At 34.8% G+C, this 11,141-nt stretch overlaps 3 protein-coding genes across 4 annotated transcripts; 1 reads left to right on the plus strand and 2 right to left on the minus strand.

Annotated features, from left to right (window-relative positions):
• Positions 1–277: 277 nt before the first annotated feature.
• LOC108366242 (gamma-interferon-inducible lysosomal thiol reductase) lies at positions 278–2,405 on the plus strand. 2 transcript variants are annotated; one of them, XR_001848061.1, is made up of 4 exons: positions 278–648; positions 721–1,065; positions 1,351–1,860; positions 1,915–2,405. XR_001848061.1 is itself a non-coding variant. In XM_017620572.1 (3 exons), exons 1-3 carry the CDS (start codon positions 547–549, stop codon positions 1,597–1,599), a joined length of 696 nt encoding a protein of 231 aa, XP_017476061.1. In that variant the 5' UTR covers positions 278–546; the 3' UTR covers positions 1,600–1,988. The 2 variants fall into 2 exon arrangements, 1 of the variants encoding a protein (XP_017476061.1); XM_017620572.1 differs by having other exon boundaries at positions 1,351–1,988.
• LOC108366241 (NHL repeat-containing protein 2) lies at positions 2,248–4,924 on the minus strand. Its single transcript, XM_017620571.1, has 3 exons — positions 4,549–4,924; positions 3,285–4,492; positions 2,248–3,222 (listed from the first exon to the last, which is right to left on the minus strand). The coding sequence occupies exons 1-3, from the start codon at positions 4,730–4,732 to the stop codon at positions 2,425–2,427; spliced, it is 2,190 nt and encodes a 729-aa protein (XP_017476060.1). The 5' UTR covers positions 4,733–4,924; the 3' UTR covers positions 2,248–2,424.
• Positions 4,925–5,865: 941 nt separating this feature from the next.
• Scp1 (Sarcoplasmic calcium-binding protein 1) lies at positions 5,866–8,992 on the minus strand. The gene is made up of 4 exons (XM_017620574.1): positions 8,809–8,992; positions 8,656–8,736; positions 6,892–7,044; positions 5,866–6,686 (listed from the first exon to the last, which is right to left on the minus strand). Exons 1-4 carry the CDS (start codon positions 8,929–8,931, stop codon positions 6,570–6,572), a joined length of 474 nt encoding a protein of 157 aa, XP_017476063.1. The 5' UTR covers positions 8,932–8,992; the 3' UTR covers positions 5,866–6,569.
• Positions 8,993–11,141: the final 2,149 nt, after the last annotated feature.

Genomic DNA, 11,141 nt, shown 5'->3' on the forward strand with positions numbered 1-11,141 from the left:
GCGACAATATTAAGAAGGCGATGAGAGTGTTTTGATAGTGGTTTCCACATTGCTTAGTACAAATTGTTCAACTTTTAGGAAAGCATCGTCTTACACGTACTAATTGTAAAGCATATTCATAGTCGAAATAAAGTCGATGCAACTTTTTTGACAGATATTCTGCTGAAAATTATGTCAAAAAGCTGCAATTATGTATAGAATCGGTATTGGGTAACGAAAAGGAAGTATTGGGTACCGAAATCTTCCTGAAGTATTGGGTACCGAGTATTGGGTACCGGCAATTCAGCACATCACTACAACAAAAGACAAATTTTCATTTGTTTTTAATGTTTTACACAAATATAAATAAGTGTATGGAATAAGCCACGCGTTCAATAGCCAATAACATTGCAAATAAAGCAACAAATATCCTAGTCAATTTATACAATATAGTAGTTTAGCAAGGTTATCATTTGCAAAGATGTTTATCTAAAAAAATCGAACGAATTGATTAAGTATTACAAAATTACATTGAATAGTTGCTAAGTAAACGCGTTTACTCGAGCAATGGTTTCGGCAATACACAAACGCCTGGGGGCTTTATTTATCGTGTTAATATTTTTGTACCTCTACATGCGCTTTTTTACGAATTATGTTGACTTTACCTATGTAAGTATTATCATTAAACTAAAGTAAACAGAAGACGCATAGCCGGTATACCACTCTCACTTTTTAAATTAGTTCCACCAAACCCATGAACGCACAGCCGGAACGCCCTTATTAGTGACGGTGTATTACGAGGCGCTATGTGGTGATTCTAAGCATTTTATAATCAGGCAATTGTTACCAGCTTTTAAGCAAGCTGAGCCACTTATGGAAATTCAAATGATACCTTATGGCAAGGCAAAAACTTTCACGGAACCAGATGGCACATATCGTTTTGAATGTCAACATGGAAGTGTCGAATGCGAAGGAAATATGTATCATGCATGTGCTATTGAAGCGATTGAAAGTACAAAGGATCGACTTAATGTTATTGCTTGTATGATACGTGATAATAGAGCGCCCAAGGAAGCTATGCATAAGGTATGAATTATTAGTACAAGAGTTTGGGGTACCTAAAGTACCGAGGTTTCAAATAACATATGTACATCCACACAACACAACAGAATTACACTTTAATATGAACATCTGTAGTTTTGTTTGCTTTCATGGCCAAAAAAGCCATTCACATACTAAACAACTCAATTTATACAAGTGTGCATATACATATTAATGAAGATGTACATTACAAGATCTGTAAATAATTATAAACTTATGTACATTAGCACGTGCAGTAATAAAACTTTTAATTTTTTTTTTTAATTACAGTGCACCCGTCAATATGGCATTGAAAATACTGATCTCATACAGAAATGTTTCAATAGCAGCCATGGCGGAGAATTGCTAAAACTCTACGGTGAAGCTACGGAGGCACTTCGGCCGCCAGTTAAATTCATACCTACTATAACACTAGATGGATCCCAATTTCGACAGGCAACTATTCTAAAAGATCTACTAGGTGAAGTTTGCAGAACTCTTGGGGAGACAGAGCAAACGAAAAAGTATTGCATTTCATAAAATAGCGCGGTGGAAAACTTCCTAAAGAATAAACGTGCATATTTTATTACCACATAAAGGCCAGAAATATGTGTAAGCCACCTTGTCACGATTACTAAGACATTATTGCATTTCAACAAATTTCTCAATATCTATTTTCCAATATTGAGGTGTATTAGTGCAAGAAATCCTCAGCCTGCACAAAACAAACCATTTTAAAAGTTTTAGTCATATATGTACATACATACGTAACCCAATTGCATACTCATTAAAGTGACAAATGTAAATACATACATGCGGAATTATTATAAAAATTCATATATATATATTTTTCAGATATACAAGTGCCGTGTAAAGCATTTTATTTGAGAGAAATTGAATAAAGTAAAGCATTTAGTTACGTTTGTGAATCTACAACTTTATATAGCAATGCTGGTCATACATATTTGCCACTACAAAGAATTCGCAAAGTTGATAATACTAATATTTATAATGCATAGCTTATCTGAAGTACATATGTATGTGCTGAGAACTCGAGCACCCAACTTGGAGAGGAACTGATATTGAGCACAAGAAAATTGGTCTTGTGTGATTTCTTAGAAATCGATTGTTTATACAAACATATATATGTATGTATGCATATCATAGAAAAAATTTACTACATATATCTACTTTCTTTAAGTACAACTTTATTAACAACTACTAAGGCGTCTCAATTACTAATAATTGCTTTCTCAGCAAGTATTTTTAACATTTTTATGCACTTATTAAAGAATAAAAGGACACCAAGCGTTTCCATACAAATTTATACAAGCACATGTACATTACGATTGCGATTAAACTTCATTAACTAACAGTTATATCACTTTGTGTGATATAAATATTTATGTTTTCATCAAGTACACCAGCTTTGTCGGTTGGTTTTGAAGTGAGATGTGCACCATCGGCGGCACTATCCCTTAATATAAGCGAAAAACGCTTCATAAGACAACTTTTGGCGTCACATAAGCTCAAAGCAATATCCAACTTCACCTCTTCCTCTGTCGGCAGAAATGAAGCTATACGCTCGAGCTGCAGCTGCATTGTGCCATTGTGGATTTGTCCTGAAGTGGCAGAAGCTCGTAAAGCTGGTGCTGCGCTTTTCAGTGTCCAACGTTGTGGCGCTCCATCAGTTAATGTTAGCTCGTTGCTAAGGTTTATATTCACGCGCAATTTCAACTGTACGCAGGCACGTAATGGCACACGTTTGAGCAGCTGTAAGCTCCCACTAATCAACGAATCTGTTTCCGTAGCTGCTTGAGCAGCAGTTACAGCGCTAAAATTCAGCAAGAAGGTTTTCGCTATCAGCGTTTTCATGTCGACCAATTGTATACTGTGATTATTGGTGTCGGCCACATATAAAAGTTGGCCGCTGGCATCAAAACATAGACCGGCCGGCTCATTTAATTGTAATGTAGTGTCGCTTTCATCTTTGATCAATAGAGTTTCTACTGAGCTTGCGGTAGTATCAATCACTTTGATTTTATGATTATAGGTGTCGGCTACGTAGATTTTATCAGTTACGCTATTGTAAGCGACTGCCAATGGATGCTGCAACTTTGCATTATACTGCTTTCCATCTACATCACCGAAGGCGAATAAATTCTGCAAAGAAAAAACTTTTTATCGTTACTATTTAAACTTTTGTAACATTTTTTCACATTTACCAAAGGATTACGATCGCCACCCACAACCGGCATCACTTTGCCGTCCACCATTGAGACCTTGCGTATGCTGGAGCTCTCGCTATCCGCAATAAAGAGGAAATTCTTCGCCAATGCCAAGCCAGAGGGTTGCGCAAACGCCGCGTTTTGTGGATAAGAGTTATTACGATTCTCCTCCATGCCATTGCCGCATATAGCAAGACAAGTACGCGGATCCAACTGTCTATATTTCCACCAAATTATGCCCTCTGGAAAATAGCCCCATATTTGATGTGTGCCAGCCATGGCCACTAAAACGATTGCCTTCTCAGGCACAATACGCTCATCAACATGAAAGGACATATCCATGTCGCGCATCCTAAACGCCGCAATGTCCCAAGGCGATGAGATGGCTTGTAACGGACCCAACTTACCGCCAACACGATCAATACCCTGCTGGCCCGTACCTGCTAGAGTTTCAACGCGACGTGTGCTCAATGTAACCTGTCGCAACGCATGATTCTCTGTATCGGCCACGATTAATACATCATCGTCAAGGAAATCCAGTCCTTGAGGTGAGTTAAAACGTGCCGTCTCAAAATCTCCATCCACAAAACCAGCACTGCAGCCACCAATTCGTTGGTGTACCACACCTTCGCTATCGAAAATCAAAATACGATGATTACCCGCATCGGCCACAGCAAAGCGTCCATTTTCACTACGAGCAATTTTAGCCGGAAAACGCAAGTTTGAGGCAGGCAAAGAATCTGTGGCCAGTTTCAGTGGCAGTTCAGCATTATCAATTTCACCTTTTGCTTTATAATGACGTAATGCCTGCTCGGTGAAGCATTGTAGAAAAACGCCGTGACCTTCACCCATCAGCAGTAGCATTGGCGCACCTGATGGATTCAGTACCAGCAGCGATGGCCAACAGCGTATGCCTATGGCACGCCACAATGTCATGCGTGCATCATTCACGATTGGATGCGTAATGCCATAACGTTGTACTGCGGAGAGTATATTTGCGCCATCCTTTTCATTTTCGAATTTTGGACTGTGTACACCAACTACAACGAGCCCACTTTCGGGTGGGAAGAGCTCTTCAAGTGCATGCAGATCCGGTAAAATGTGCATGCAGTTTATACAGCAATACGTGAAGAAATCTAGTACCACCAGCTTGCCCCGCAGCGACTTCAAAGGTAACGGGCGTGTAACATTGAACCAATCGAGATCTGTAAACAAAATTTGGTAGAATTCTAAAACACATAAAGAATCAAGTAATTCAAACCATCTTGAAACTCGATTTTCATTTTCTTCACAGGCGCGAGTGCGTCATCTGCATCCCAACGACAGAGGAAGTCAGAAATAACTTTTGCTTTCTCTGTGCCATCTTTGGCACGACGGAAACGCCCCTGTAGCTCTTCAGTAGTATAAGCCAATATGTCCATGGGGTCCAATGGCTCCGAATCCATTATTGAGCCTTGCAACTGCTTATTAAATACACCAAGAATATTTATGCAGTTGCGCCAAAACCTTTTCACTGGCGAGGCAATTTTGCTTGTTGTATAAATGGAAAAATATAATAGATAAACAAATATGTAAGGAATGCAGCAAATCTGGACGATGATGAAAGACAGCCGTTGAATATTGCCACATTAACTAAATGTAGAAACTCATAATTTGATCTGAGTGGCAACGAGTAATACGATCTTGAACGGCAGCACTGTTGCTCGTGGGCAAGAACTGTTGTGTAGACAACACTGAAGCGCAAAACGACGGCGGAACTCAGTTCGGAAATAGTTAAGCGGAAACAATTGGACGGAAATTGCAGAAATCGTAAGCTAAATGAATAATCAAAGTGGGTAGTGTGCTATTGTGTGTTTTAATATCCCGCTAATGTAAAAAGTTATTAATAATAACAAATGCATCATAAAATGAAAATTGTGTGTGATTGAACTTCTTACGGAATTCAACCTACCGCCGTGCCTTGGCTTCACTAGCAAAAGCTGATAATACCTAAATTGTGCATTAAATTACGAGGTTTTGAATCAGAAAGGCTTCCAAAGTGGAATTAAAAGATGAATTTATGTATACACATGTGAAAAAAATATATTGCTAATTGTGCGAAAAATCTGTGCTTCGGTGGCTGCAAGAAGCAATTAAGTTGCTGTGTATAATTTATTTTTTCATTTGTTAAGATGGCGGCGTCCGCACGACAGTCGCCTCTATCGCGCTTGAAGCGAATACAAAGATGGCAGACTTGCTCAAACGGTGAGCAGTTTATTACTCTACTTTATTACTTTAGCATAAGATAAATGGAGGTGCAGATATAAAAAGTGTCTTTGTTCACACTTATCTGGTTAAAAATTGTTATTTTGTAGTGTATTTTATTGTTGTAAACTAAAGACAAATTTTAACCACATAACCAGATAACCTGTTCACCACGCAACCACAGTGTTTTTTAAGAAGTTGCGACAATGTTGCGAACTAAATAAGAGAAGTGATAAATAGTGAAGTAAATCGAGCTGTCTATAGAAATGGAATCGAAATATGTGTNTACATAGCTCCTTTCGAGTAGAGCTAAAGAAATTTTTCAAACACAAAATTGCCTTGATCCGAAGATATTTATATTTTTTATTGTATAAAATAAAGGAACATCATAATTTGTTGAAGTGTGTACTTAAAATTGATAGTTTCTTTTACACTTGTATGTGAAGTGTGTGCCGTTATTGATACAAACATTTAATAAATTTTATGTAAAATACATAATAATGTGTGCTAATAATGTTTAAATATATATGTGTGTATATTATATACATATGTGAATATATGTATGTATGTTATACAAATTTTTTTATTTATATATTTTGTGATAAAATATTCTTTCTTCTTCATAAATGTATATTCTGTATAGAAAGTCCTTAAATATTTCATTTCATTATTATTTTTAAGATTAAGAGAGAGAGACATATGTATCAAGGTAATTCATACCATTTATGGGAGAGCAAAAAAAAAACAAAAAATGTTAATTTTAATGCTTTCCATTTAACAATTATCTATGTATACATATATTGTAGTATTTTGTTTTAACGATTCTACATACTTTTCGGTGTGCGTGGGTACATAACGTAAATTCACTTTTTGCCATAGTTAATTTAAAATACATATTTAGATACAATGTAAAAGTGATTATGAATGACACTTAAATGACAATAGTTGAACAACAGCGAAGACAATCAAAAAAATATATATTTATTTAGTTATTTATTTATTAAATTTTTTTTTTTAATTTTTGTTCTTGTTTTCAGTTTATAAAGGCCCGAACAAGTTGACAGCGGGATGGTTGTCGGCAGTGTTGCCCAAGAATTGAGCATACAGTTCCTTGTAACGATCCAATGACAGGCCACCGCGTTTCCTGTCTTCGTCCTAATTTATTTAAATAACAAAAAAAATTTNGCGGGATGGTTGTCGGCAGTGTTGCCCAAGAATTGAGCATACAGTTCCTTGTAACGATCCAATGATAGGCCACCGCGTTTCCTGTCTTCGTCCTAATTTATTTAAATAACAAAAAAAATTAAATTTTTATCGAAGAATTAGTCAAATAAATAAATGAGAGTTTCTCTAAACTTACATTTAATAGAGCCTCGAAGGCTTTATCGATTGGTGAAACATCATCGATAGCTATTCTGGTAATGCAGTTGTAACGGTATTCCTCAACTCCCACAATACCGTCGCTATTGATGTCAAGGATTTTGAAATTGGCTTCAATAAATGCCCTCATTGCCTATAAAGGAAAGTGAAATCAATAAAGTAAATTTTCAAACTCAGTTATAAATCGAGTCATTAGTCGATTAAGCCAGATACTTCCTCGTATCTCAAGAAAGTTTGCGTATAGCGCTATTTCGTTTAATTACAAAAACTCAATAAATTAGATAGTCCAGTGATTACAAAGAAAAAAAATTATGTACGAAATAAAAACTAATTTAAACTTTTCGTAAAAATTTTAAATGTAAAAATCTGAAATGCACTTATGTNTAATTACAAAAACTCAATAAATTAGATAGTCCAGTGATTACAAAGAAAAATAATTATGTACGAAATAAAAACTAATTTAAACTTTTCGTAAAAATGTTAAATGTTTTAAAAAATCTGAAATGCACTTATGCGTGTACATTAGGGTGGCCCACAAATGCATGTAGAAAAAGTAAAGTTCGAAATTTTAATGTTCCACGCCGTAGGATTGTTCTATACTGAAAAAATATACCCCCATTTTTTATTTCGAAATCAAAAAATATTTAAAGGTCGCTCAAAGCGCTCTAAGTTTTTCATGTATTTTATATGGGAAAGAAACCATTTTGCGTAGAAATGGTACAAAGTTTTTGAAAATCAATATTTTTCGATCGGAGAACTCTGTTTCTCTTCAGTTTTCCAGTAATAATACGCAATTGTTTATTTCACCATTTTTTAATACTAACGATTATTTTATGGGTACCCATTGCATTTCATTTTTTTTTTGGGCTTTTAGGGGGCCAATAAAAAATAGTTAATATTAAAAAATTTTTAAATAAACCATGGCGTATAATTACCATATATACCATTTCTACGAATAAATAAACATGAAAAACTATGAGCGCTTTGAGCGACCTCCAAATATTTTTGTGATTTCAATATGAAAAACAACAGGGGCAAAATTTTTTCCATCAAACCTAGGTGGTGAGACTTAACTTTTTTTTTGTTGATCACCCTAATGTATATATATATATATATATATTTATGTACTTCACAACTGACTCTCTCTATGACACAATTTTCAACTGGGTTTTTATTGTACCTCAAAAATTTTAAATACACACCTGGGGGAATTCTTCGTATTTCTTGCCTACGCAAGTTTTTCGGACGGCTTCCTTGAATTCAGCATTGGAAATTTTACCATCCTAATTAAACAAATAAATAAATATGTAGCACAATTTTAAATTTATTCTTTAGCAATCATGTCGCATACGCACTTTATCATCATCAGCAATTTCTGAGATTTCATCCCATAAGTTCTTCATAAGTTTTTGATATTCTGCAATGCGTGCAGCACTGCAGTCGCCTTTGCCTTCCACAACGCATGCCCGTACAGCCATGCACTGGAAGTCATTTTGATCCAGATAGCCATTGTTGTCGATATCTAAAAATGCAAATGTAGAAAAATATATGTATTTTTTTAGTATAAAATATGAAATGTGTAATGGAATCTACATATAAATATATGCCAAGGAAATTGCAAGGCGAATTCATATAAGGTGGTGTTGCTAGAACAGCTGATTAAATGCGCCTCGGTACACTTATATCAAAACTCCTTATGAGTGAGTGTGAAGTAAGAGTTNCCTCAAAAATTTTAAATACACACCTGGGGGAATTCTTCGTATTTCTTGCCTACGCAAGTTTTTCGGACGGCTTCCTTGAATTCAGCATTGGAAATTTTACCATCCTAATTAAACAAATAAATAAATATGTAGCACAATTTTAAATTTATTCTTTAGCAATCATGTCGCATACGCACTTTATCATCATCAGCAATTTCTGAGATTTCATCCCATAAGTTCTTCATAAGTTTTTGATATTCTGCAATGCGTGCAGCACTGCAGTCGCCTTTGCCTTCCACAACGCATGCCCGTACAGCCATGCACTGGAAGTCATTTTGATCCAGATAGCCATTGTTGTCGATATCTAAAAATGCAAATGTAGAAAAATATATGTATTTTTTTAGTATAAAATATGAAATGTGTAATGGAATCTACATATAAATATATGCCAAGGAAATTGCAAGGCGAATTCATATAAGGTGGTGTTGCTAGAACAGCTGATTAAATGCGCCTCGGTACACTTATATCCAAACTCCTTATGAGTGAGTGTGAAGTAAGAGTTTTGGCATTTTCTTTCCCTCTTCCTCCTGGAGCGAAGAATAGCTGAAATTTGATATTTGATATTTGGGTACCGAAAGCGAAAACAAAATACATTTAAGAGATTGTTTTTGTACTACCGCTACATGAATTCGCCTTGGGAAATTGTATACTACATGAACATGACACCCAGAGTGTCCAGATTTGGTGATTTTTTTTTTTTTTTGATATTTGCCCGTAAAAATTTAGGAAATCGCCATTGGCGATTTTTTTCCTACAAATAAATTTTTTCCAAATATAAAAATATACAAAACTTAGTTTTCCACGATAATTTTACAGAAGAGGCTAATAAACTGCGTGATAAACTTGACTTAAGAAGCATATTAAAAGACTGTAAAAAATGTTTAATCACCATAATCGAAGTACATTTGAAATGATTACCTAGTTAATTAAATACTTTTAAAAAGCTTTGATTCTGTCACCAGTAAAGTGTGTGAATCACAAGGGGGCGAGTTTCAGGGACCACACAATTCACTATTTGACTTTGAAGGAAAGAAAAGCAGCGGAAACTGAATATTTAAATCTTTTAACTTTCCCATGGAATAACTTTTCTCAGAACCATTCCATCCGACTCTGAAGAACTTTGGATAATTGCTTATGGAGTGAAAACCGCAACAGGCAATAAAATGTTTTGAAGAAATTGTGGAAATAGCTGATCTCGCCTTATATTTAGATTTTTATTTAATTTTTAGCGCCGAGCTCTTAAAAGCGGTTTGTGCGATTAATCACATATTGTTGAAACATATGCAATATACATTGCAAAATATGTTGAAACAAATATTTTTAAAAGGTATGCGTATTTTTAAAGAAAATTGATTGTACATCACTATTATATAAGCGATTTGTGTTATTTATTATTACCCTCTGAAGGTATTATATTTTTTTGGTTTTAAAAAACTATATTATAACAAGATCTCGTTTTTAAAATAAAAGATTTGTTAAATCGATTTCATGAATTTTATTTAAAAAAAATAGTTGGCGATTTTTGGTGATTTTTTTTCATAAATTGCGCTTTTTTTAAACAATCTGGACACTCTGATGAGACCATCGCCGTACACTACTGGGTCTAAAGTGTTTTTTCAAGGCAACTTTGAAAAAAATTGTTTTTTTTTTGCCGAATCTTTTACATTTCTAGTCATATTCAACAATGGTTATTGAGCTTGAGGCCGTTTTTAATGAAAAATTATTGTGGAAAAGCAACATTAATTTTGAAAAAATGTTAGAAGTGATAGATATTTCGGAAATCACCACATTTCTCATCAAACTTCTTTCAGTGGGATTCGATCCAACGACCCCAGCTGAATCAACCAGGCCATAAAATAACAAAAACACATTTCTAGTCATACATTGATTGCAAGAATGCAATAAGACGAATGTTATTAAATATATATAAAAAAATATCAAAAAAAAAATTCGAAAAAATGTTAATAGCTATAACATCGAAAATAATTCGAATTTTGAATAGCAGGACTATTCTGCGTTGGTATCAAAAATTTTGCTACCGGTGAACAAAGTTCCTGTTAATCTATTTTGGAACGAACTTCCGTCATCCCTTGTCAAGTTTGGTTTGCAGACAAACCGGTTTTGGCATTGTGCTATCTTCAGTTCGTTCTGTTTCCTTTTAATTCTTAAACCGTTTTCACATTCTGCGCACTCTTGTAACCGGTAAATTTTGTTATTATCTCATAAACAGGTAACAAAATAAAAAATTGCTGAATAAGTTAAAACGATACCAAGGCACCTGAATTTCGGCTATAAGTGGTGACAATTTTAGGCAACTAAATTTTCCAGTTACATACAAAATGTGCGGTAACAAGCTGAATGGCAAGTCTGTAATTGTCAAATTTCTATTTTTTGTCTATGTGAATCGAAAAAACTGAATTCAAAAAAAAGCTCGACCTTCGAAAAAATGTTGGCACCCTTCACAAATTTT

This window comes from Rhagoletis zephyria, unplaced genomic scaffold, assembly GCF_001687245.7.
Source record: "Rhagoletis zephyria isolate East Lansing unplaced genomic scaffold, Rhagoletis_zephyria_1.1 Rzeph_scaffold_02196, whole genome shotgun sequence".
Lineage (NCBI taxonomy): Eukaryota > Metazoa > Arthropoda > Insecta > Diptera > Tephritidae > Rhagoletis > Rhagoletis zephyria.

Excerpts from the sequence above, each read along its gene's own strand:
- LOC108366242 (XM_017620572.1), top strand. The coding sequence starts at position 547 with ATGGTTTCGGCAATACACAAACGCCTGGGGGCTTTATTTATCGTGTTA. Across the intron at positions 649-720 it reads ATTATGTTGACTTTACCTAT|TTCCACCAAACCCATGAACG; the intron begins GTAAGTATTATC and ends TTTTTAAATTAG. Across the intron at positions 1,066-1,350 it reads CCAAGGAAGCTATGCATAAG|TGCACCCGTCAATATGGCAT; the intron begins GTATGAATTATT and ends TTTTAATTACAG.
- LOC108366241 (XM_017620571.1), bottom strand. The coding sequence starts at position 4,732 with ATGGATTCGGAGCCATTGGACCCCATGGACATATTGGCTTATACTACT. Across the intron at positions 4,493-4,548 it reads GAAAATCGAGTTTCAAGATG|ATCTCGATTGGTTCAATGTT; the intron begins GTTTGAATTACT and ends TTTTGTTTACAG. Across the intron at positions 3,223-3,284 it reads GTGGCGATCGTAATCCTTTG|AATTTATTCGCCTTCGGTGA; the intron begins GTAAATGTGAAA and ends TTTTCTTTGCAG.
- Scp1 (XM_017620574.1), bottom strand. The coding sequence starts at position 8,931 with ATGGCTGTACGGGCATGCGTTGTGGAAGGCAAAGGCGACTGCAGTGCT. Across the intron at positions 7,045-8,655 it reads AATACGAAGAATTCCCCCAG|GCAATGAGGGCATTTATTGA; the intron begins GTGTGTATTTAA and ends TTTCCTTTATAG. Across the intron at positions 6,687-6,891 it reads CCTTCGAGGCTCTATTAAAT|GACGAAGACAGGAAACGCGG; the intron begins GTAAGTTTAGAG and ends TAAATAAATTAG.